This window comes from Sphaeramia orbicularis, chromosome 21 (genome assembly GCF_902148855.1).
Source record: "Sphaeramia orbicularis chromosome 21, fSphaOr1.1, whole genome shotgun sequence".
NCBI lineage: Eukaryota > Metazoa > Chordata > Actinopteri > Kurtiformes > Apogonidae > Sphaeramia > Sphaeramia orbicularis.
Genome location: NC_043977.1, coordinates 650,077 through 675,513, shown reverse-complemented (window position 1 = coordinate 675,513; position 25,437 = coordinate 650,077). Strand labels below are relative to the sequence as shown.

Genomic DNA, 25,437 nt, shown 5'->3' with positions numbered 1-25,437 from the left:
CAGTAACAGCTAAGCTTTTCAAACGAGATTCCCCGAGATGATAAAATCCCGTTTACAAACATGTCCTGTAATACTCACGCAATTCGAAACAGCGGTTTCTCTGTTCGTGCCATTATTTTACTCAGTAATTTCCTCCAAATCGCTTGTCCTGTGCGTCTGAAGCGAAAACATACACATAGGAGGCAGAAGACAGATGCGGAGGCAGCTAGCGTTAGCAGCCGTTCAGGAAGCGCCATAGCCTCTGGAGTCCCGACGTCATGACGTCATGACGGCGACGGCGGATCGGAGACGTTTACCATCACATTAACATAAAAAAAAAAAATACATGTATATAACCATTTATAAAATACCAAGTACATAAGTAAATAAAGGTGAACACAGAAAATACATGAAACCGATAAAATAAAATGTGCTGAGAGTGAAGGTTTTACGAGCTTTTATTCAGCCTACAATAGAACATTATTACAAAATGTATGAATATTATATTTTCTATAATGTATTCGGTACTATTGTCCAATTCAAGTCCACAGACACTTTCCTACTGTAGTCCAGTTCAACTCTACAAATAATGTACTTCTGTTTGCTTTGTATTGTTTTTCAGAACCGGTCTTTGTCAGTAAATATAGTCCATGTGGACATGCTGCCAACAGTGAAATTAAACCTTTACATTTAAACCTGTCGCTAACAGATGAACACGCAGGAACACATGAGCATGTTTCCCAGGACATACCCTGTCATGCACCTGGACAGTAAAAGGAGCGTTCCAGTGTCTCATAGTGCACCGTTGTTTCCAGGCCATTCCATGAACCCTCACACAGATCATTCAGACAAATGAAACAAACAGACGTCTCGGGAGAAACATCGAAAAAAGCTTAGTTTTCCAAGATCTGAGGGAAATGTTTGTTGTTAAGCCAAGCTTTATTTAGATTTTTACAACTGAGATATCAAATTCATACATAATTTAAGAAATATGATCGGTAAAAACAGAGAACTTTTCAAGATTTCCAACTTTGGAGTGAAGCTGCCTTAAAGCTGGAAGAATTTAGGATCAGTAGTTTCAACCTGATCAGAGAAAACACAAGGACTAGTTTCAGTTCCAACACGATCCTATCCAAAAGGAGTCCCTTTTATATCATTACACGTCCTCAACTGATGTCGTTAATATACCTGTCCTCTGCAGGAGATGGTCTGTCCACTGAACAGACTGGTGTTGACGGACAGAGGCTGGGTGGTCTGTGGGGACAGAGGGGACAGAGGGGAGGGTCTCAATAAATGACTGTGTTCATGGCATTCCTCTGGTCCCTGTCAGAGACAGGACAGGCTGTAGGTCCTTCCATAACGAAGGGAACGTGGACATGGTTCGTTTAACCTGGACAGTGACTCAGTGAGACTGTCATGGATCAGCACAGCCACTGGTGGACCAGAGTCCAAGACCAGATGACCATCATGACTAAGGAGCCAGTCTGGGTCAGGGTCAAGGTTAGGAGGAGGGTTAGGGTCAGGTCAGGGTCTGGGTTAGGGTGTCCTAGACCAAAGAGTTATTAGTAGAAGTAGTTTGAATAGAAGCTAAACGTATGAACATTCTTAATAAGAGGAGTGTGAGAACCAGTGAGCAGCTCCATGTGGGCCCAGTGAACGTTTGCAGGTTGCTGTTGAGCACATGTTCTGTGTATGTTTTGGTCATTGTGATGCTAATGTTCTGTTGGAAGAGGAGCCTGAGCAGACTGTCTTCGCCTGGAACACATTGGAAACCGTGTGGGTTTCAGGGAGCAGATCCTATTACAAAGATGACATCCTCCTGTTGAAGTCAGCAAACGGCGAAGGAGAAAGGACGCAAGGACACACTGTTCCATCTGTGTCTCCAGCCTTCAGGTAAGAAACCCGTTCATTTAGTTTATATTCATTACTGATCAAACTGCAGGTTTTTATGTGTTAGACAGAAAGAATATTCAAGCAGAATGTGTTTGTGTCAGTGTTTGTGTCTGTGCATGAAAAGGTGAATTCTACTGCACAAACACAACGAACAGTTATTAGTTCAATTTTTTTTAAATTTGTGATCATATGTTTGGAATTATGAGCATTTACAATAAAACAAACATATTTGATTAGTGATTAGTCTATGATTAGTTCAAATACCAGTCAGAGAATCTAAGGTATTGTGTTTTATATCCATAAGTCAACCAACAAAAGCACATATTGTACTTTTACTCCAGTTCCAGTTCCATCCTGGTTGTATTTAGTGAAAAGCACATATGAACAGTGTTGAATGTTTAGGAGAAACAGAAGGAGGAAGGGTTTCCTTTTAGGACTGACTTCAAATCTTCCTCCTCCTTCTTTTAAACCAAATAAACTCTTTCAAATCGATCTGGGATTGACCGGAACGTGCGTCATCACAAAGATGGAAACAGGGAAAGTTGACAGTTAGACACATGTGCTTGTCACAGACACGTCAGATCAAATGTCATGGACTGGTTTACATTTAAAGACAAAAAAACAGCAAAAAGGAGATGAACTGAGCTCAGGCTGAACATCAGTAAAACATACTTTTATTATAGGTTTAACCTCAAATCAAACTGTTGTGGAAAATGTGGAAAATACAAACAAATAGGATGTAATGATGCCAGTCACATCCACCCATATTTACCCACAATGCAACAGAGAAAGTATTTCAACTGAGACAATCTATCATTTACAGAAAAAAAGCTTGTTTAATGGAACCAACAAATCTGTGCAAACTTTGGACATAGACAAGTCAACAGGTCAGTGACATGATGCATGATGGGAAATAAAAAGATGATTTTAGAAAGGCGGAGTCTCTGAGATGGACTGAGGTTCACCGGTCTGAGACAGGTCTGCAAAGTATGGACCAGGTTCAGAACCATCTGTCTGTAGGACAGTCTGTCTGTGTGTCTATAGGACAGTCTGTCTGTGTGTCTGTAGGACGGTCTGTCTGTCTGTAGGACGGTCTGTCTGTGTGTCTGTAGGACGGTCTGTCTGTCTGTAGGACAGTCTGTCTGTGTGTCTGTAGGACAGTCTGTCTGTGTGTCTATAGGACAGTCTGTCTGTGTGTCTGTAGGACGGTCTGTCTGTCTGTAGGATGGTCTGTCTGTGTGTCTGTAGGACGGTCTGTCTGTCTGTAGGACAGTCTGTCTGTGTGCTGTAGGACAGTCTGTTCTGTGTCTGTAGGACGGTCTGTCTGTGTGTCTGTAGGACAGTCTGTCTGTGTGTCTGTAGGACAGTCTGTCTGTGTGTCTGTAGGACGGTCTGTCTGTGTGTCTGTAGGACAGTCTGTCTGTGTGTCTGTAGGAGGTCTGTCTGTGTGTCTGTAGGACCATCTGTCTGTCTGTAGGATGGTCTGTCTGTAGGACTGTCTGTCTGTGTGTCTGTAGGACGGTCTGTCTGTAGGACGGTCTGTCTGTGTGTCTGTAGGACAGTCTGTCTGTGTGTCTGTAGGAAGGTCTGTCTGTGTGTCTGTAGGAAAGTCTGTCTGTGTGTCTGTAGGAAGGTCTGTCTGTGTGTCTGTAGGAAGTCTGGTCTGTTGTCTGTAGGACAGTCTGTCTGTGTGTCTGTAGGACAGTCTGTCTGTGTGTCTGTAGGAAGTCTGTGTGTTCTGTAGGACCATCTGTCTGTCTGTAGGATGTCTTCTGTAGGACGGTCTGTCTGTGTGTCTGTAGGACGGTCTGTCTGTAGGAAAGTCTGTCTGTGTGTCTGTAGGAAGGTCTGTCTGTGTGTCTGTAGGAAAGTCTGTCTGTCTGTGTGTCTGTAGGACAGTCTGTCTGGTGTCTGTAGGACAGTCTGTCTATCTGTAGGATGGTCTGTCTGTGTGTCTGTAGGACGGTCTGTCTGTGTGTCTGTAGGACAGTCTGTCTGTGTGTCTGTAGGACAGTCTGTGTGTCTGTAGGACGGTCTGTGTGTCTGTAGGACAGTCTGTCTGTAGGACAGTCTGTGTGTCTGTAGGACAGTCTGTGTGTCTGTAGGACAGTCTGTCTGTAGGACAGTCTGTCTGTGTGTCTGTAGGACAGTCTGTGTGTCTGTAGGACAGTCTGTCTGTGTGTCCTAGGATGGTCTGTGTGTCTGTAGAAAAGTCTGTGTGTCTGTAGGACAGTCTGTCTGTGTGTCTGTAGGATGGTCTGTATGTCTGTAGGACAGTCTGTCTGTGTGTCTGTAGGACGGTCTGTGTGTCTGTAGGACAGTCTGTCTGTGTGTCTGTAGGATGTCGTGTGTCTGTAGGACGGTCTGTGTGTCTGTAGGACAGTCTGTCTGTGTGTCTGTAGGACAGTCTGTGTGTCTGTAGGACAGTCTGTCTGTAGGACAGTCTGTCTGTGTGTCTGCAGGACAGTCTGTGTGTCTGTAGGACAGTCTGTGTGTCTGTAGGACAGTCTGTCTGTAGGACAGTCTGTCTGTGTGTCTGTAGGATGGTCTGTGTGTCTGTAGACAGTCTGTCTGTGTGTCTGTAGGATGGTCTTTGTGTCTGTAGGACTGTCTGTCTGTGTGTCTGTAGGACGGTCTGTGTGTCTGTAGGACAGTCTGTTTGTGTGTCTGTAGGACAGTCTGTGTGTCTGTAGGACAGTCTGTCTGTAGGACAGTCTGTAGGACGGTCTGTCTGTGTGTCTGTAGGATGTCTGTGTGTCTGTAGACAGTCTGTCTGTGTGTCTGTAGGATGGTCTGTATGTCTGTAGGACAGTCTGTCTGTGTGTCTGTAGGACAGTCTGTGTGTCTGTAGGACAGTCTGTGTGTCTGTAGGACGGTCTGTCTGTGTGTCTGTAGGACAGTCTGTCTGTGTTCTGTAGGACAGTCTGTGTGTCTGTAGGACAGTCTGTCTGTAGGACAGTCTGTCTGTGTGTCTGCAGGACAGTCTGTGTGTCTGTAGGGCAGTCTGTCTGTGTGTCTGTAGGATGGTCTGTGTGTCTGTAGGACAGTCTGTCTGTGTCTGTAGGATGGTCTTTATGTCTGTAGGACTGTCTGTCTGTGTGTCTGTAGGACGGTCTGTGTGTCTGTAGGACAGTCTGTCTGTGTGTCTGTAGGACAGTCTGTGTGTCTGTAGGACAGTCTGTCTGTGTGTCTGTAGGATGGTCTGTGTGTCTGTAGGATGGTCTGTGTGTCTGTAGGACGGTCTGTCTGTGTGTCTGTAGGATGGTCTGTATGTCTGTAGGACAGTCTGTCTGTGTGTCTGTAGGACAGTCTGTGTGTCTGTAGGACAGTGTGTGTCTGTAGGACAGTCTGTCTGTGTGTCTGTAGGATTGGTCTGTGTGTCTGTAGGACGGTCTGTCTGTGTGTCTGTAGGACAGTCTGTGTGTCTGTAGGACGGTCTGTCTGTGTGTCTGTAGGACAGTCTGTCTGTGTGTCTGTAGGACAGTCTGTCTGTGTTTCTGCAGGACAGTCTGTGTGTCTGTAGGGCAGTCTGTCTGTGTCTGTAGGATGGTCTGTGTGTCTGTAGGACAGTCTGTCTGTGTGTCTGTAGATGGTCTTTATGTCTGTAGGACTGTCTGTCTGTGTGTCTGTAGGATGGTCTGTGTGTCTGTAGGACAGTCTGTCTGTGTGTCTGTAGGACAGTCTGTGTGTCTGTAGGACAGTCTGTCTGTAGGACAGTCTGTGTGTCTGTAGGATGGTCTGTGTGTCTGTAGGACAGTCTGTCTGTGTGTCTGTAGGATGGTCTGTATGTCTGTAGGACAGTCTGTCTGTGTGTCTGTAGGACAGTCTGTGTGTGTGTCTGTAGGACGGTCTGTGTGTCTGTAGGACAGTCTGTCTGTGTGTCTGTAGGATGGTCTGTGTGTCTGTAGGACAGTCTGTCTGTGTGTCTGTAGGATGGTCTGTATGTCTGTAGGACAGTCTGTCTGTGTGTCTGTAGGACAGTCTGTCTGTGTGTCTGTAGGACAGTCTGGTGTCTGTAGGACAGTCTGTCTGTGTGTCTGTAGGATGGTCTGTGTGTCTGTAGGACAGTCTGTGTGTCTGTAGGACAGTCTGTGTGTCTGTAGGACGGTCTGTCTGTGTGTCTGTAGGACAGTCTGTGTGTCTGTAGGACGGTCTGTCTGTGTGTCTGTAGGACTGTGTGTCTGTAGGACAGTCTGTCTGTGTGTCTGTAGGACGGTCTGTGTGTCTGTAGGACAGTCTGTGTGTCTGTAGACAGTCTGTCTGTGTGTCTGCAGGACAGTCTTGTGTCTGTAGGACAGTCGTTTGTGTGTCTGTAGGACAGTCTGTGTGTCTGTAGGACAGTCTGTCTGTAGGACAGTCTGTGTGTCTGTAGGACAGTCTGTCTGTGTGTCTGTAGGATGGTCTGTGTGTCTGTAGGACAGTCTGTCTGTGTGTCTGTAGGATGGTCTGTATGTCTGTAGGACAGTCTGTCTGTGTGTCTGTAGGACAGTCTGTGTGTCTGTAGGACAGTCTGTGTTCTGTAGGACAGTCTGTGTGTCTGTAGGACGGTCTGTGTGTCTGTAGGACAGTCTGTCTGTGTGTCTGTAGGACATCGTGTGTCTGTAGGACAGTCTGTCTGTAGGACAGTCTGTCTGTGTGTCTGCAGGACAGTCTGTGTGTCTGTAGGCAGTCTGTCTGTGTGTCTGTAGGATGGTCTGTGTGTCTGTAGGACAGTCTGTCTGTGTGTCTGTAGGATGGTCTTTATGTCTGTAGGACTGTCGTCTGTGTGTCTGTAGGACGGTCTGTGTGTCTGTAGGACAGTCTGTCTGTGTGTCTGTAGGACAGTCTGTGTGTCTGTAGGACAGTCTGTCTGTGTGTCTGTAGGATGGTCTGTTGTCTGTAGGATGGTCTGTGTCTGTAGGACGGTCTGTCTGTGTGTCTGTAGGATGGTCTGTATGTCTGTAGGACAGTCTGTCTGTGTGTCTGTAGGACAGTCTGTGTGTCTGTAGGACAGTCTGTGTGTCTGTAGGACAGTCTGTCTGTGTGTCTGTAGGATTGGTCTGTGTGTCTGTAGGACGGTCTGTCTGTGTGTCTGTAGGACAGTCTGTGTGTCTGTAGGACGTCTGTCTGTGTGTCTGTAGGACAGTCTGTCTGTGGTCTGTAGGACATCTGTCTGTGTTTCTGCAGGACAGTCTGTGTGTCTGTAGGCAGTCTGTCTGTGTGTCTGTAGGATGGTCTGTGTGTCTGTAGGACAGTCTGTCTGGGTGTGTCTGTAGGATGGTCTTTATGTCTGTAGGACTGGTCTGTCTGTGTGTCTGTAGATGGTCTGTGTGTCTGTAGGACAGTCTGTCTGTGTGTCTGTAGGACAGTCTGTGTTCTGTAGGACAGTCTGTCTGTAGGACAGTCTGTGTCTGTAGGATGGTCTGTGTGTCTGTAGGACAGTCTGTCTGTGTGTCTGTAGGATGTCTGTATGTCTGTAGGACAGTCTGTCTGTGTGTCTGTAGGACAGTCTGTCTGTGTGTCTGTAGGACAGTCTGTGTGTCTGTAGGACAGTCTGTCTGTGTGTCTGTAGGATGGTCGTGTGTCTGTAGGACAGTCTGTCTGTGTGTCTGTAGGATGGTCTGTATGTCTGTAGGACAGTCTGTCTGTGTGTCTGTAGGACAGTCTGTCTGTGTCGCTGTAGGACAGTCTGTGTGTCTGTAGGACAGTCTGTCTGTGTGTCTGTAGGATGGTCTGTGTGTCTGTAGGACAGTCTGTCTGTGTGTCTGTAGGACAGTCTGTGTCGTAGGACGGTCTGTCTGTGTGTCTGTAGACAGTCTGTGTGTCTGTAGGACGGTCTGTCGTGTGTCTGTAGGACAGTCTGTGTGTCTGTAGGACAGTCTGTCTGTGTGTCTGTAGGACAGTCTGTGTGTCTGTAGGACAGTCTGTCTGTGTGTCTGCAGGACAGTCTGTGTGTCTGTAGGACAGTCTGTCTGTGTGTCTGTAGGATGGTCTGTGTGTCTGTAGGACAGTCTGTCTGTGTGTCTGTAGGCGGTCTGTGTGTCTGTAGACAGTCTGTCTGTATGTCTGTAGACAGTCCTGTCTGTATGTCTGTAGGACAGTCTGTGTGTCTGTAGGACATCTGTGTGTCTGTAGGACGGTCTGTGTGTCTGTAGGACAGTCTGTCTGTATGTCTGTAGGACAGTCTGTCTGTATGTCTGTAGACAGTCTGTGTGTCTGTAGGACAGTCTGTTGTCTGTAGGACGGTCTGTGTGTCTGTAGGACAGTCTGTGTGTCTGTAGGACAGTCTGTCTGTATGTCTGTAGGACAGTCTGTGTGTCTGTAGGACGTCTGTGTGTCTGTAGGACGGTCTGTGTATGTAGGACAGTCTGTGTGTCTGTAGGACAGTCTGTCTGTAGGACAGTCTGTCTGTGTGTCTGTAGGACAGTCTGTCTGTGTGTCTGTAGGACAGTCTGTCTGTATGTCTGTAGGACGGTCTGTGTGCTGTAGGATGGTCTGTGTGTCTGTAGGACAGTCTGTGTGTCTGTAGGACAGTCTGTCTGTATGTCTGTAGGACAGTCTGTGTGTCTGTAGGACGGTCTGTGTGTCTGTAGGCAGTCTGTGTGTCTGTAGGACAGTCTGTCTGTAGGACAGTCTGTCTGTGTGTCTGCAGGACAGTCTGTGTGTCTGTAGGACAGTCTGTCTGTGTGTCTGTAGGATGGTCTGTATGTCTGTAGGACTGTCTGTCTGTAGGATGGTCTGTATGTCTGTAGGACTGTCTGTCTGTAGGACAGTCTGTCTGTGTGTCTGTAGGACGGTCTGTGTGTCTGTAGGACAGTCTGTCTGTGTGTCTGTAGGATGGTCTGTATGTCTGTAGGACTGTCTGTCTGTGTGCTGTAGGACGGTCTGTGTATCTGTAGGACAGTCTGTCTGTGTGTCTGTAGGACAGTCTGTGTCTGTAGGACAGTCTGTCTGTATGTCTGTAGGACAGTCTGTGTGTCTGTAGGACAGTCTGTGTGTCTGTAGGACAGTCTGTCTGTAGTCTGTAGGACAGTCTGTGTGTCTGTAGGACGGTCTGTGTGTCTGTAGGACAGTCTGTGTGTCTGTAGGACAGTCTGTCTGTATGTCTGTAGGACAGTCTGTGTGTCTGTAGGACGGTCTGTATGTCTGTAGGACAGTCTGTATGTCTGTAGACAGTCTGTGTGTCTGTAGGACGGTCTGTGTGTCTGTAGGACAGTCTGTGTGTCTGCACAGTCTGTGTGTCTGTAGGACAGTCTGTCTGTGTGTCTGTAGGATGGTCTGTATGTCTGTAGGACAGTCTGTGTGTCTGCAGGACAGTCGTGTGTCGTAGGACAGTCTGTCTGTGTGTCTGTAGGACGGTCTGTGTGTTCGTAGGACAGTCTGTCTGTATGTCTGTAGGACAGTCTGTCTGTAGGACAGTCTGTGTCTGTAGGACAGTCTGTCTGTGTGTCTGTAGGATGGTCTGTGTGTCTGTAGGACGGTCTGTGTGTCTGTAGGACAGTCTGTGTGTCTGTAGGCTAATGAGGCCATGATTGGTGAAGCTAACGGTACACTTCCATCCTGCAGAAGCCTCATGTGCCATAATGCTACCATGCTACCCTGCTGAAGTCCTGCTGTTGTGTGTACACACAGCTGTGACTGAGGACACACCCCCCTCATATTCTACTGGACTCTGAACTTTAGACCAGTCACTGATTCTGCTTTTATCTGTTTTATTTAACCTGTTTTTTTAAGTATTGTATTTAATGCACTTTCTCACACATCTGTGCTGTTCTGGTCCATTTTCCACTTCATAACTTTTACTGGTATTGGAAACAGACTCAGTTTCTATTCTGTTACAGTTTAGTCTGTTACCATCAGTTTATTCTGATTACATGAGTGTTATGAACAACAAAGACAAACACTGAGTTGTGTGTGTGGTGTGTGAGTGTGTGGGTGTGAGTGTGTGTGTGTGTGTGTGAGTGAGTGTGTGTGAGTGTGTGTGTGTGTGTGTGTGTGTGTGTGAGTGTGTGAGTGTGAGTGTGTGTGTGTGTGTGTGTGGAGGGTGGTGTGTGTGAGTGAGAGTGTGTGTGAGTGTGTGTGTTTGTGTGTGAGGGTGTGTGTGTGTGAGTGAGAGTGTGTGTGTGAGTGTGTGTGTGTGTGTGAGGGGGTTGTTGTGTTGTGAGTGAGTGGGTGTGTGTGGTGTGTGTGAGTGTGTGTGTGAGTGATGAGTGTGAGTGTGTGTGTGAGTGAGTGTGTGAGTGAGTGTGTGTGTGAGTTGGTGTATGTGTGTGTGTGTGAGTGTGTGTGTGTATGTTGTGTGAGTGTGTGAGTGCGTGTGTGTGTGTTTGAGTGGTGTGTGGGTGAGTGCGTGTGTGTTGTTTGAGTGTGTGGTGTGGTGTGTGTGTGTGTGTGTCAGGTGAAGTGATACTAAACCTGTGAATGTTTGAATCTAGAACCTAAACCTGCATCGACTCCAACAGGGGACCCAGACCCAAACCCAGACCCACACCCAGACCCACACCCAGACCCACACCCAGACCCAAACCCAACCCACACCCAGACCCAGACCCAGACCCAGACCCAGACCCAGACCCAAACCCAGACCCAGACCCAAACCCAGACCCAACCCAGACCCAAACCCAGACCCAGACCCAAACCCAGACCCAGACCCAAACCCAGACCCAGACCCAAACCCAGACCCGACCCAAACCCAGACCCAAACCCAGACCTAGACCCAAACCCAGACCCAAACCCAGACCCAGACCCAGACCCAAACCCAGCCCAGACCCAGACCCAAACCCAAACCCAGACCCAGACCCAAACCCAGACCCAGACCCAAACCCAGACCCAAACCCAGACCCAAACCCAGACCCAGACCCAGACCCAGACCTCATTTGTTGCATCATCAAATGAAAATCCTGAGCAGCTGAAATCCTCTCAGAGCAGAACATTCATGTTCACTCACTGTCCTTTTCAGTTCCACATGTTTATGGACGTTCCCGCAGAAAAGACTGTTACTGCAGTTTTCTCTGTTTTTGATCAAATACCTTTGAATTTACTGATGAACATGTATATGATCATGAATTAAAGATAAGAAATAGAGAATTTACACTGAAAAATGTCCAAATACAGAGGATAGTATTAGAATAAATGGCCATAAATCACTAAAGAAAGGTTAAATAGAGAAAAAATAATAATAATTCTATAAAACAGCTAGTTGAACTGCTGATAATACTACTGTGGGACTACCAACAGGTGTTCATGGGTTCCTGCTGTGGATGCAGAACTTTTAACTGGAATATTTCAGTGTGGTGTTCCAGCTTCAGTTGGACGAAATCCTCTTCATGCTTCCTTTAAATAGTTTGTTGTCCTTCTGTGATTGTCCACTAGGTGTCCACTGTGTCCACTAGGTGTCCACTCAGCTCCTTCTGTGATAAAGGAGGTCAAACCATGCCGTCCAAACAGACGAGCCTCCGTCGTATGAGGACGCGTTGCAGCAGCCGAAGTACGCAGACTTCCCCGCCCCCCCCACCATGGCTTCCCCCTCCCACCGCCTCCGTCCTACAGCCCCAGCCCTGACCCCCCTGCCCCGGCGTCTACGGCATCAGCAGGACGTCCTCTGGCTTCTACCCAAGTGCAGCGCCCACCACCGTCCCCCCCTGTCTGCCGGAGTGCCTTCGTCCAACACAGGTCTGACCGGTCCATCTGTCCTGTCTGTATACTGTCCATCTGTCCTGTCTGTGATACTGTCTATCTGTCCTGTCTGTGATACTGTCCATCTTCCTGTCTGTGATACTGTCATCTGTCCTGTCTGTGATACTGTCCATCTGTCCTGTCGTGATACTGTCCATCTGTCCTGTCTGTGATAGTTCCATCTGTCCTGTCTGTGATACTGTCCATCTGTCCTGTCTGTGATAGTGTCCATCTGTCCTGTCTGTGATACTGTCCATCTGTCCTGTCTGTGATAGTGTCCATCTGTCCTGTCTGTGATACTGTCCATCTGTCTTGTCTGTGATAGTGTCCATCTGTCCTGTCTGATAGTGTCCATCTGTCCTGTCTGTGATACTGTCTATCTGTCTGTCTGTGATAGTGTCCATCTGTCCTGTCTGTGATACTGTCTACTGTCCTGTCTGTGATACTGTCCATCTGTCCGTCTGTGATAGTGTCCATCTGTCCTGTCTGTGATAATGTCCATCTGTCCTGTCTGTGATAGTGTCCATCTGTCCTGTCTGTGATACTGTCTCTGTCTGTTCTCTGTCTGTGTCTGTCTCCTGTCTGTGATACTGTCCATCTGTCCTGTCTGTGATACTGTCTATCTGTCTGTCTGTGATAGTGTCCATCTGTCCTGTCTGTGATACTGTCTCTGTCCTGTCTGTGATAGTGTCCATCTGTCTGTCTGTGAGTGTCCATCTGTCCTGTCGTGATACTGTCTATCGTCTTGTCTGTGATAGTGTCCATCTGTCCTGTCTGTGATACTGTCTATCTGTCTGTCTGTGATAGTGTCCATCTGTCCTGTCTGTGATAGTGTCCATCTGTCGTCTGTGATACTGTCTATCTGTCCTGTCTGTGATAGTGTCCATCTGTCTTGTCTGTGATACTGTCTATCTGTCTTGTCTGTGATAGTGTCCATCTGTCCTGTCTGTGATACTGTCTATCTGTCTTGTCTGTGATAGTGTCCATCTGTCCTGTCTGTGATAGTGTCCATCTGTCCGTCTGTGATACTGTCTATCTGTCTTGTCGTGATAGTGTCCATCGTCCTGTCGTGATAGTGTCCATCTGTCCTGTCTGTGATAGTGTCCATCTGTCCTCCTGTCTCTTATTTGGGACACACTAACACTGTTGTCTCTACTTCCACAGGGGACATGGAGGACTTCCTGAGCACCCAGTTGGAGAGCACGTCCATCCGCCACGCCTTCATTAGGAAGGTACCATGTGTCCTGTGTTTAGTACCATGTGTCCTGTGTTCAGTCCATGTGTCCTGTGTTTAGTACCATGTGTCCTGTGTTTAGTACATGTGTCCTGTGTTTAGTACCATGTGTCCTGTGTTTAGTACATGTGTCCTGTGTTTAGTACATGTGTCCTGTGTTCAGTCCATGTGTCCTGTGTTTAGTACATGTGTCCTGTGTTTAGTACCATGTGTCCTGTGTTTAGTACATGTGTCCTGTGTTTAGTACATGTGTCCTGTGTTTAGTACCATGTGTCCTGTGTTCAGTCCATGTGTCCTGTGTTTAGTACAGTGTCCTGTATTTAGTACCATGTGTCCTGTGTTTAGTACATGTGTCCCGTTTTAGTACGTGTCCTGTGTTTAGTACATGTGTCCTGTGTTTAGTACCATGTGTCCTGTGTTTAGTACCATGTGTCCTGTGTTCAGTCCATGTGTCCTGTGTTTAGTACATGTGTCCTGTGTTTAGTACGTGTCCTGTGTTTAGTACCATGTGTCCTGTGTTCAGTCCATGTGTCCTGTGTTCGTACCATGTGTCCTGTGTTTAGTCCATGTGTCCTGTGTTTAGTACATGTGTCCTGTGTTTAGTACCATGTGTCCTGTGTTTAGTACATGTGTCCTGTGTTTAGTACCATGTGTCCTGTGTTTAGTACATGTGTCCTGTGTTTAGTACCATGTGTCCTGTGTTCAGTCCATGTGTCCTGTGTTTAGTACATGTCCTGTATTTAGTACCATGTGTCCTGGTTTAGTACATGTGTCCTGTGTTTAGTACCATGTGTCCTGTGTTCAGTCCATGTGTCCTGTGTTTAGTACATGTGTCCTGTGTTTGTACCATGTGTCCTGTGTTAGTACATGTGTCCCGTGTTTAGTACGTGTCCTGTGTTTAGTACATGTGTCCTGTGTTTAGTACCATGTGTCCTGTGTTTAGTACCATGTGTCCTGTGTTCAGTCCATGTGTCCTGTGTTTAGTACCATGTGTCCTGTGTTTATTACATGTGTCCGTGTTTAGTACCATGTGTCCTGTGTTTAGTACATGTGTCCTGTGTTTAGTACCAGTGTCCTGTGTTCAGTCCATGTGTCCTGTGTTTAGTACATGTGTCCTGTATTTAGTACCATGTGTCCTGTGTTTAGTACATGTGTCCTGTGTTTAGTACAGTGTCCTGTGTTTAGTACCATGTGTCCTGTGTTCAGTCCATGTGTCCTGTGTTTAGTACATGTGTCCTGTATTTAGTACCATGTGTCCTGTTTTAGTACATGTGTCCCGTGTTTAGTACGTGTCCTGTGTTTAGTACATGTGTCCTGTGTTTAGTACCATGTGTCCTGTGTTTAGTACCATGTGTCCTGTGTTCAGTCCATGTGTCCTGTGTTTAGTACATGTGTCCTGTTGTTTAGTACGTGTCCTGTGTTGTACCATGTGTCCTGTGTTCAGTCCATGTGTCCTGTGTTTATTACATGTGTCCTGTGTTTAGTACCATGTCCTGTGTTTAGTACATGTGTCCTGTGTTCAGTCCATGTGTCCTGTGTTTAGTACCATGTGTCCTGTGTTTATTACATGTGTCCTGTGTTTAGTACCATGTGTCCTGTGTTTAGTACATGTGTCCTGTGTTTAGTACCATGTGTCCTGTGTTCAGTCCATGTGTCCTGTGTTTAGTACATGTGTCCTGTATTTAGTACCATGTGTCTGTGTTTAGTACATGTGTCCTGTGTTTAGTACCATGTGTCCTGTGTTCAGTCCATGTGTCCGGTTTTACATGTGTCCTGTGTTTAGTACCATGTGTCCTGTGTTTAGTACATGTGTCCCGTGTTTAGTACGTGTCCTGTGTTTAGTACATGTGTCCGTGTTTAGTACCATGTGTCCTGTGTTTAGTACCATGTGTCCTGTGTTCAGTCCATGTGTCCTGTGTTTAGTACATGTGTCCTGTGTTTAGTACGTGTCCTGTGTTTAGTACCATGTGTCCTGTGTTCAGTCCATGTGTCCTGTTTATTACATGTGTCCTGGTTTAGTACCATGTGTCCTGTGTTTAGTACATGTGTCCTGTGTTTGTACCATGTGTCCTGTGTTTAGTACATGTGTCCTGTGTTTAGTACCATGTGTCCTGTGTTCAGTCCATGTGTCCTGTGTTTATTACATGTGTCCTGTGTTTAGTACCATGTGTCCTGTGTTTAGTACATGTGTCCTGTGTTCAGTCCATGTGTCCTGTTTTAGTACATGTCCTGTGTTTAGTACATGTGTCCTGTGTTTAGTACATGTGTCCTGTGTTTAGTACCATGTGTCCTGTGTTTAGTACATGTGTCCGTGTTAGTACCATGTGTCCTGTGTTTAGTACCATGTGTCCTGTGTTTAGTACCATGTGTCCTGTGTTCAGTCCATGTGTCCTGTGTTTAGTACCATGTGTCCTGTGTTAGTACCATGTGTCCTGTGTTTATTACAGTGTCCTGTGTTTAGTACATGTGTCCTGTGTTTAGTACATGTGTCCTGTGTTTAGTACCATGTGTCCTGTGTTTAGTACGTGTCCTGTGTTTAGTACCATGTGTCCTGTGTTCAGTCCATGTGTCCTGTGTTTAGTACCATGTGTCCTGTGTTTAGTACCATGTGTCCTGTGTTTAGTACCATGTGTCCTGTGTTTATTACATGTGTCCTGTGTTTAGTACCATGTGTCCTGTGTTCAGTCCATGTGTCCTGTGTTCAGTCCATGTGTCCTGTGTTTAGTACATGTGTCCTGTGTTTAGTACCATGTGTCCTGTGTTCAGTCCATGTGTCCTGTGTTTAGTACCATGTGTCCTGTGTTTAGTACATGTGTCCTGTATTTAGTACCATGTGTCCTGTGTTCAGTCCATGTGTCCTGTGTTTAGTACCATGTGTCCTGTGTTGTACCATGTGTCCTGTGTTCAGTCCATGTGTCCTGTGTTTAGTACATGTGTCCTGTGTTCAGTCCATGTCCTGTGTTTAGTACCATGTCCTGTGTTCGTACCATGTGTCCTGTGTTTAGTACCATGTGTCCTGTGTTCAGTCCATGTGTCCTGTGTTTAGTACATGTGTCCTGTTTCAGTCCATGTCCTGTGTTTAGTACCATGTGTCCTGTGTTCGTACCATGTCCTGTGTTTAGTCCATGTGTCCTGTGTTTATGTTTATGTTTATGTTTATGTTTACGCATTTGGCAGACGCTTTTTTCCAAAGCGACTTACAGGGGAAAACCAATTAAATCACTCAATCAATCAAATTTTATTTATATAGCGCCAGATCACAAAAAAGTTATCTCTTGACATTTATATATAGAGTTGGTCAAAACCAGACTCTAAGTCAATTCTACAGAAACCCAACAGAATCCTCCAGGAGCAAACACTTGTGACTGGTGACAGTGGCGAGGAAAAACTTCCCTTTAACAGCAGAAACCTGGAGCAGACCCAGACTCCTGGAGGATGGCCGTCTGCCTCGACCAGTTGGGGTTAAAGAGAGAGAGTAGAGAAGGGAAAAGAGAGAGCGATAGAGATAGGGACTGGGGGAGAGGGGGGAAGGGGGGAGTAGGGGGAGACACATGGAGGCGGTTGAGGATAAGTGAGTGGTGATGAGGGCAGGGAAGAGGCCGGACCACCGCAGCAGGTCCAGAGATAATCGTGAAGAATCTGTGGTTGTCCTGGAAAAACCTTATTAGAATATTTAAAATGGAATGTTTGAAAGTGCTAGGACAGGAGGTGCTCTCGGAAGAGCTGGGTCTTCAGGAGCTTCTTGAAGATAGGCAGGGATGACTCTGTTCTTGTAGCACTTGGTAGAGTGTTCCACCAACGTGGAACGACCCATGAAAAGAGCCTGGATTGTCTTGTACAAGGTCTGGGGACCACCAGACTACGTTCCCCAGACGAGCGGAGTGGTCGTGGGGCGACATAAGCTTTTATCAGTGCACCTAAGTAGACAGGAGCAGACCCACGGAGAATTTTGTAGGCTAGGATTAAAGATTTGAATTTGATGCGGGCAGCTATGGGTAGCCAGTGTAACTCAATGAGTAAAGGGTGACATGTGCCCTTTAGGCTGATTGAAGACCAGACGCGCTGCTGCATTCTGGACCATCTGTAGTGGTTTGACAACACAAGCTGGGAGGCCCGTTAGAAGAGCATTGCAGTAGTCAAGACGGGAGATAACCTAGTCTGCACCAGGAGCTGGGTGGCCTGTTCGGTTAGGTATGGCCTGATCTTTCTTAGGTTGAACAGAGTGAAACGGCATGATCGGTGACAGAGGCAACGTGATCCGTGAAGGTCAACTGATTATCAATGACTCCCAGTTACGTACTACACTGGTAGGAGCCAGAGGTATGGAGTCAATAGTGATGGAGATGTCCTGCTGTATGGTTGGCTTAGCTGGGAAGACCAGCAGTTCAGTTTTGGACAGGTTCAGCTGAAGGTGATGGGCTTTCATCCATGCAGATATGTCAGAGAGACAATCTGAGATCCGCACTGAGACTGTGGAGTCATCAGGTGGAATGACAGATAGAGCTGGGTATCATCAGCATAGCAATGATATGAGAAGCCGTGTGAGTGGATGATCTGACCGAGTGAGGTGGTGTATATGGCAAAAAGGAGGGGGCCCAACACAGAGCCTTGGGGGACCCCCGTGGTGAGGCGGTGAACTGCTGATGTGTGCCCTAGCCAGGACACACTGAAGGACCGACCAGTAAGGTAAGATTGAAACCAGGAGTGGGCGTGGCCTGTGATGCCCATGTTCCAGAGTATGGATAACAGGATATCATGACGGACAGTGTCAAATGCTGCTGATAAGTCCAGTAAATGAGTACTGAGGACTTGGCTGCTGCTCTAGCCTCTTTCAAGGCTTCTGTCCAGACAACAGAGCCGTTTCAGTGGAGTGGCCGATTTTGAAGCCAGATTGGTTGATATCAAGGAGGTTATTTTGGGAGAGGAATTCTGTGACCTGTTTGAAAACCGCCCTTTCGATGATCTTAGAAAGGTATGGGAGGAGTGAGACTGGTCGATAATTCTCCACTTGAGTGGGGGTGAGGGAAGGTTTTTGGAGTAGTGGTGTTACCTGCGCTTGTTTAAATACTGTAGGAAATGTTCCTGAAGTCAGTGAAGCATTAATCACATGTGTGATTGGTGCTGTGATAGTAGGGGCTACAGACTGTAAGAGGTTGGATGGAATAGGGTCCAACAGGCATGTTGTAGGACGGCTAGAGGAAAGTTTAGACACCTCGTTCTCTGTGAGGGGAGTAAATGAGGGGAATGACGCAGTTGGGCTTTTATCAGTTGAGTTAGTAGTAGTATGTGTTTAGTACCATGTGTCCTGTGTTTAGTACCATGTGTCCTGTGTTCAGTCCATGTGTCCTGTGTTTATTACATGTGTCCTGTGTTCAGTCCATGTGTCCTGTGTTTAGTACCATGTGTCCTGTGTTTAGTCCATGTGTCCTGTGTTTAGTACCATGTGTCCTGTGTTTAGTACCATGTGTCCTGTGTTCAGTCCATGTGTCCTGTGTTTAGTACCATGTGTCCTGTGTTTAGTACATGTGTCCTGTGTTTAGTACGTGTCCTGTGTTCAGTCCATGTGTCCTGTGTTTAGTACCATGTGTCCTGTGTTCGTACCATGTGTCCTGTGTTTAGTCCATGTGTCCTGTGTTTAGTACCATGTGTCCTGTGTTTAGTCCATGTGTCCTGTGTTTAGTACCATGTGTCCTGTGTTCGTACCATGTGTCCTGTGTTTAGTCCATGTGTCCTGTGTTTAGTACCATGTCCTGTGTTTAGTCCATGTGTCCTGTTTTAGTACCATGTGTCCTGTGTTCGTACCATGTTCCTGTGTTTAGTACCATGTGTCCTGTGTTTAGTCCATGTGTCCTGTGTTTAGTACCATGTGTCCTGTGTTCAGTCCATGTGTCCTGTGTTTAGTACCATGTGTCCTGTGTTCAGTCCATGTGTCCTGTGTTCGTACCATGTGTCCTGTGTTTAGTACCATGTGTCCTGTGTTTAGTACCATGTGTCCTGTGTTTAGTACCATGTGTCCTGTGCCGTCCGTCCGTCCTCATGTGTGCTTCTGTCTCTGTTTGTGGACAGGTGTACCTGACTCTGGCGGCTCAGCTCGCTGTCACCTTTTCAGTTGTTGCAGTTTTTATATTTGTGTAAGTTCCCTTCGTCCATGAACACTGACCACCTGCTGCTTCAGACTGACACTGGGGACAACAGTCATGCATGTCTGTACTTTTACAGGGAACCAGTCCAGAAGTTTGTCCAAATATACTCTGGCGTCTACTGGGCGTCTTTGTAAGTTCAACAACAACGCCCACAACACACGACAGAAACAGCCACCGTTAACCACAGCTCTGCTCTGTCTCTGCAGCGGCATTTTTGTGGTGGTTTACTGCATTCTCATCTGCTGCAAAGAGCCCAGGTAGGAGTCCGAAAACCCCTTAAACGTCCACCTTTAACCCTTAAAGACATCCACCTTTAACCCTTACAGACCCAAACGTCCACCTTTAACCCTTACAGACCCAACGTCCACCTTTAACCCTTAAAGACCCAAACGTCCACCTTTAACCCTTACAGACCCAAACGTCCACCTTTAACCCTTACAGACCCAAACGTCCACCTTTAACCCTTACAGACCCAAACGTCCACCTTTAACCCTTAAAGGCCCAAACGTCCTCCTTTAACCTAATCCATCTACTGATCTAAAGTGTTTAATTTCCTGGATCCTCTAATCCTATTAATCCATGTCAATAATTGGTGTCAAATACAGTTCATCTTTTCATGGTCATCAGATTTGACCATATTTGGACGTTCAGAGGCTCCGTAGTTACCATGGAAACACCGTCATCTTCTCCAACATTGCTTCTCAGTCAAACCCATGCAGTTGGATCAGTGCCAGTGGGACACACTGGGTTTATGTTCAGTTCAGGACAGACTGGACTGAAACAGACACTGTTTATTCAGTTGGATCTGTTTCTGACAGAAGAACCGTCAACTTTAATCTGAGCTTTAATGAACATCTACAGATCAGTGAATATAGAAAATACAGGATTTACCCCCAAAAAACCAAACTCCAGTGGATAATATGATATAAAAGGTGATAATAAAGGTTGAATGTGTGCATGTGTGTCTTTGGGTTAAAGTCGTTCCTGTCGGTGCTGCTTGTGTTCTTCTACTGAACATCTGTCACATGTGCTCACAGGAGGCGTTTCCCATGGAACCTGCTGCTGCTGGGAGTATTTGTAAGTATTATGTATGACTGTCAGGGTCGGTGGGTTCTCATGGTGGAAGCAGGACAGTAAAGCCCTTAAAGCTGCTCAGACGTGAGCACCAGACTGAACTTGTGTTGTGTTTGCAGACTCTTGCCTTGTCTTACATGGCTGGGACTATTTCCAGGTTAGATGTGTTTTTAATGCAGTAAACAGCTGATTGTGTTGATGATGTCAGCTCAGTGCTCTGTGTCCTTCACACTTGTGTATCTTCTGCTGTCCTCTGTGTGTGTTTCCCATTATTATGAGACTAAAGCGGTGTTTGTGGCCATGGGCGTCACAGCCGTCATCTGCGTGGCCGTCACACTCTTCTGCTTCCAAACTAAGGTAGACGGACGCTGACGGCCTCCGTGTCCCAGTTCAGCTGCTCTGAGGGCGTCTTTGTTGTTAGTGTAAAAGAACGCCGTTGTCTCACATTACAATCAGGCACTGAGAGCCGTGAAATATTTAGAACGTTCTGGAATAAGATGGAAGTGTAACCTCTGTCTGATGAAACTCTAGATGAAGACGCTGGGTTGGTGTTCTGTCGTTTGGCTGACGTGTTCATGTTCTCCTGTACATTAGACATGTTCTGTCAGCTTCAGCCCAAACTCAGCTCAAGTGGACCCACCCACAAAACAACAACATCATCAGATATAGAAGAACCTATCAATAATAATAATAATAATAATAATAGTAACAATGATAATGATAATTATAACCAACAAAAGAATATTATACACACACACATAAATAAAGCAGTAAAAGAATGACAAATATATAATAACCTATAAATACTACTGCTGATAATAATAAACAGGTCCAACTTTTTCTCTTTCTTTGTGCAAAAAATCCATTAAATGATGATGATGTTGTTCTTACATGTATTTGTAGATCCACTGAGGTCCGTTACAATGAACATGTTTAAATCATCAGCTGAAACAGAACACACTTTAAATGAGGCTGATGTTTCTGATGTTCCTCACATCTGCTTAAAGGACCGTTCACAGGTGCACACATGTTCATCAGGTTTCTGAGCTCAGATAAAGGCTGCTGTCCTGGTCCAGCCTGTTTCAGACCTCACTGGTGTGTATGTGAGTTGGACGGTCCTGGTCTAGGTGGCCCCCGTTAATGCCTGGTTCTGGTCTCAGGTGGACTTCACCTCCTGTGGTGGACTCCTGTGCATCGTCTCCGTCCTGCTCGTCGTCCTGGGGATCGTCACAGCCGTCGTTCTGTCCTTCAAATATGTAAGAACCCCGTTTGGACACCTGGACTCACCTGGGTGTGTGTGGTGTGTGTGTGGGTTTGTGTATCTGTGTGTTTGTGTATGTGTGTGTGTTCTCACACACAGGCCTTTGTCACTGTGTCACTCATCAGGTCCCTTGGCTGCATATGCTGTACGCTGCAATTGGAGCCATCGTCCACACCCTGGTGAGTCCACCTTAACCCTGTGAGTCCACCTTAACCCTGTGAGTCCACCTTAACCCTGGTGAGTCCACCTTAACCCTGTGAATCCACCTTAACCCTGTGAGTCCACCTTAACCCTGTGAGTCCACCTTAACCCTGTGAGTCCACCTTAACCCTGGTGAGTCCACCTTAACTCTGTGAGTCCACCTTAACCCTGTGAGTCCACCTTAACCCTGGTGAGTCCACCTTAACCCTGTGAATCCACCTTAACCCTGGTGAGTCCACCTTAACCCTGTGAATCCACCTTAACCCTGTGAGTCCACCTTAACCCTGTGAGTCCACCTTAACCCTGGTGAGTCCACCTTAACCCTGTGAGTCCACCTTAACCCTGTGAGTCCACCTTAACCCTGGTGAGTCCACCTTAACCCTGTTTGGACACCTTAACCCTGATGAGTCCACCTTAACCCTGGTGAGTCCACCTTAACCCTGTGAGTCCACCTTAACCCTGTGAGTCCACCTTAACCCTGTGAGTCCACCTTAACCCTGGTGAGTCCACCTTAACCCTGTGAGTCCACCTTAACCCTGTGAGTCCACCTTAACCCTGTGAGTCCACCTTAACCCTGGTGAGTCCACCTTAACCCTGTTTGGACACCTTAACCCTGATGAGTCCACCTTAACCCTGGTGAGTCCACCTTAACCCTGGTGAGTCCACCTTAACCCTGTGAGTCCACCTTAACCCTGATGAGTCCACCTTAACCCTGTGAGTCCACCTTAACCCTGTGAGTCCACCTTAACCCTGATGAGTCCACCTTAACCCTGTGAGTCCACCTTAACCCTGGTGAGTCCACCTTAACCCCTGTTTGGACACCTTAACCCTGATGAGTCCCCTTACCCTGGTGAGGTCCACCTTAACCCTGTGAGTCCACCTTAACCTGTGAGTCCACCTTAACCCTGTGAGTCCACCTTACCCCTGATGAGTCCACCTTAACCCGGTGAGTCCACCTTAACCCTGGTGAGTCCACCTTAACCCTGTGAGTCCACCTTAACCCTGATGAGTCCACCTTAACCCTGTGAGTCCACCTTAACCCTGGTGAGTCCACCTTAACCCTGTGAGTCCACCTTAACCCTGATGAGTCCACCTTAACCCTGTGAGTCCACCTTAACCCTGTGAGTCCACCTTAACCCTGGTGAGTCCACCTTAACCCTGATGAGTCCACCTTAACCCTGATGAGTCCACCTTAACCCTGATGAGTCCACCTTAACCCTGTGAGTCCACCTTAACCCTGTGAGTCCACCTTAACCCTGATGAGTCCACCTTAACCCTGTGAGTCCACATCAACAGAGCTAAGCTAACAGAGCTAAGCTAACAGAGCTATGATGTAAGCTATCAGCTGATGCAGAACACGCCCTTATAAGACACTGTTGTTTTGAGCGTCTGTTAAAGTGTGAGTCTGAACCCGTCCACAGATGTAGGACCCACTGACTTTGACCCTTTGTTCAGTCTGTTTTGTCTGTGGACAGCCGGGGTACTTCAGTGGTGGTTTGGTCCTATGTTAGTTCTGGTCCATGAACTCCCCCTGGTGGTGAGTCTGGAACATCATGACTACACAGAACCACTTGAATAATGGAAGTTTGACGCTGTAACAGAAAAAAAAGACCAAACAGAGATTCTAATTAGTTCAGTTAGAAAAACTCTGTTCAGTGACGCAGACGGTCCAATCAAACACAGAATGAGTTCATTCTAAATATAAAGGATGACCAACCATTAGTTTGTAGAACCCAGAACTTCCTGTTTGTCAGAAGTGATGCTACCCACACAGCCAACAGTTCCAACAGTTCCAACAGTTCCAGCAGTTCCAACAGTTCCAGCAGGGTCCAACAGTTCCAGCCAGTTCCAACAGTTCCAACAGTTCCAGCATTCAAGTTCCAACAGTTCAGTTTCCAACAGTTCCAACAGTTCCAACAGTTCCAGCAGTTCCAACAGTTCCACAGTTCCAACAGTTCCAACAGTTCCAACAGTTCCAGCAGTTCCACAGTTCCAACAGTTCCAACAGTTCCACAGTTCCAGCAGTTCCAACAGTTCCAACAGTTCCAGTTGTTTTCTTCTACGATCAGCTGTTTGGACGTTTGTGTTTTTGAACGTCCCCTGTTCTTCTTGCTTGTCGGACCTGAACAAGCTACTATCTTCTTCATTGCGGTTGCCAAGCAACGACATCCACTGTGTACTGGTGAAATGGGCCAAATCTAAGCAATTCAGATGTATTATTATGGGCTGTATTTATCGGTGAAAAACATTAATTATCTGAATGCCATTTTTTTCAATATCACATCAGTACTTAATGGGTGCAAGACGGTCCCTTGTACATCCCTGATAACACTAGTTTGGAACATGCGTTAGTTTTTGTGAAACGTGTTCTCTTCATCTGTTACTGAGGATTTCTACAGCAGGGGTTGGTTTTTATGAAAGTAGAATAAGGTCAAATTTACTGACGTCTGCTGATAAAACACAAGTTGTGTGGTTTCATCCATCGGTCCAGTCGTCCTCCAGACGTGGGGCACCTGTTCCACACAGCGTCCACTGTTGTGTGTCTGTGTCAGTTCTAGTGTACAACACTCACCTGTTGTGTGTCTGTCAGTTGTTAGTGTACAACACTCACCTGTTGTGTGTCTGTCAGTTCTTAGTGTACAACACTCACCTGTTGTGTGTCTGTGTCAGTTCTTAGTGTACAACACGCACCTGTTGTGTGTCTGTCAGTTCTTAGTGTACAACACTCACCTGTTGTGTGTCTGTCAGTTGTTAGTGTACAACACTCACCTGTTGTGTGTCTGTGTCAGTTGTTAGTGTACAACACTCACCTGTTGTGTGTCTGTCAGTTGTTAGTGTACAACACTCACCTGTTGTGTGTCTGTCAGTTGTTAGTGTACAACACTCACCTGTTGTGTGTCTGTCAGTTCTTAGTGTACAACACTCACCTGTTGTGTGTCTGTCAGTTGTTAGTGTACAACACTCACCTGTTGTGTGTCTGTCAGTTGTTAGTGTACAACACTCACCTGTTGTGTGTCCTGTCATTGTTAGTGTACAACACTCACCTGTTGTGTGTCTGTCAGTTGTTAGTGTACAACACTCACCTGTTGTGTGTCTGTCAGTTCGTAGTGGTACAACACTCACCTGTTGTGTGTCTGTCAGTTGTTAGTGTACAACACTCACCTGTTGTGTGTCTGTCAGTTCTTATTGTACAACACTCACCTGTGTGGTGTCTGTCAGTTCTTAGTGTACAACACTCACCTGTTGTGTGTCCTGTCAGTTGTGAGTTGTACACACTCACCTGTTGTGTGTCTGTCAGTTCTTAGTGTACAACACTCACCTGTTGTGTGTCTGTCAGTTGTTAGTGTACCACTCACCTGTTGTGTGTCTGTCAGTTGTTAGTGTACAACACTCACCTGTTGTGTGTCTGTCAGTTTTAGTGTACAACACTCACCTGTTGTGTGTCTGTCAGTTGTTAGTGTACAACACTCACCTGTTGTGTGTCTGTCAGTTGTTAGTGTACAACACTCACCTGTTTGTGTCTGTCAGTTGTTGTGTACACACTCACCTGTTGTGTGTCAGTTCTTAGTGTACAACACTCACCTGTTGTGTGTCTGTCAGTTGTTAGTGTACAACACTCACCTGTTGTGTGTCTGTCAGTTCTTAGTGTACAACACTCAGCTGCTGATGGGGAACCGGCAGTTGGCCCTGAGTCCAGAGGAGTACATCTACGGAGCGCTGTCCCTCTACATCGACGTCGTGGACATCTTCCTCTTCATCCTCCAAATCAGTGGAGCTGCTGACCTGGACTAAAGCTGCTCTGTCCACCAGTAGAAGACACCCCCCCCATCCTAAAGTATCTAGCACCTTTTTCACACAGATCAGTTGGTGTTTGACTAAAACTATGGCTGGACAGTAAAGGTTCTGAATATGCAACGGTCCACAGAAGGTCCAAAGGACTGACAGAGCACAGGCAGGTCATGGGTCAAGTTTTATTGGCTTATTTATTCATTTATTAA

General features: G+C 46.6%; 1 protein-coding gene across 1 annotated transcript; it reads left to right on the top strand.

Annotated features, from left to right (window-relative positions):
- The first annotated feature begins 1,660 nt into the window (after positions 1–1,660).
- On the top strand, positions 1,661–25,240 carry LOC115412779 (protein lifeguard 3-like). The gene is made up of 12 exons (XM_030125442.1): positions 1,661–1,872; positions 11,273–11,523; positions 12,691–12,758; positions 18,827–18,891; positions 18,980–19,033; positions 19,110–19,160; positions 19,941–19,980; positions 20,097–20,134; positions 20,247–20,334; positions 21,138–21,233; positions 21,364–21,417; positions 25,079–25,240. Exons 1-12 carry the CDS (start codon positions 1,661–1,663, stop codon positions 25,229–25,231), a joined length of 1,170 nt encoding a protein of 389 aa, XP_029981302.1. The 3' UTR covers positions 25,232–25,240.
- Positions 25,241–25,437: the final 197 nt, after the last annotated feature.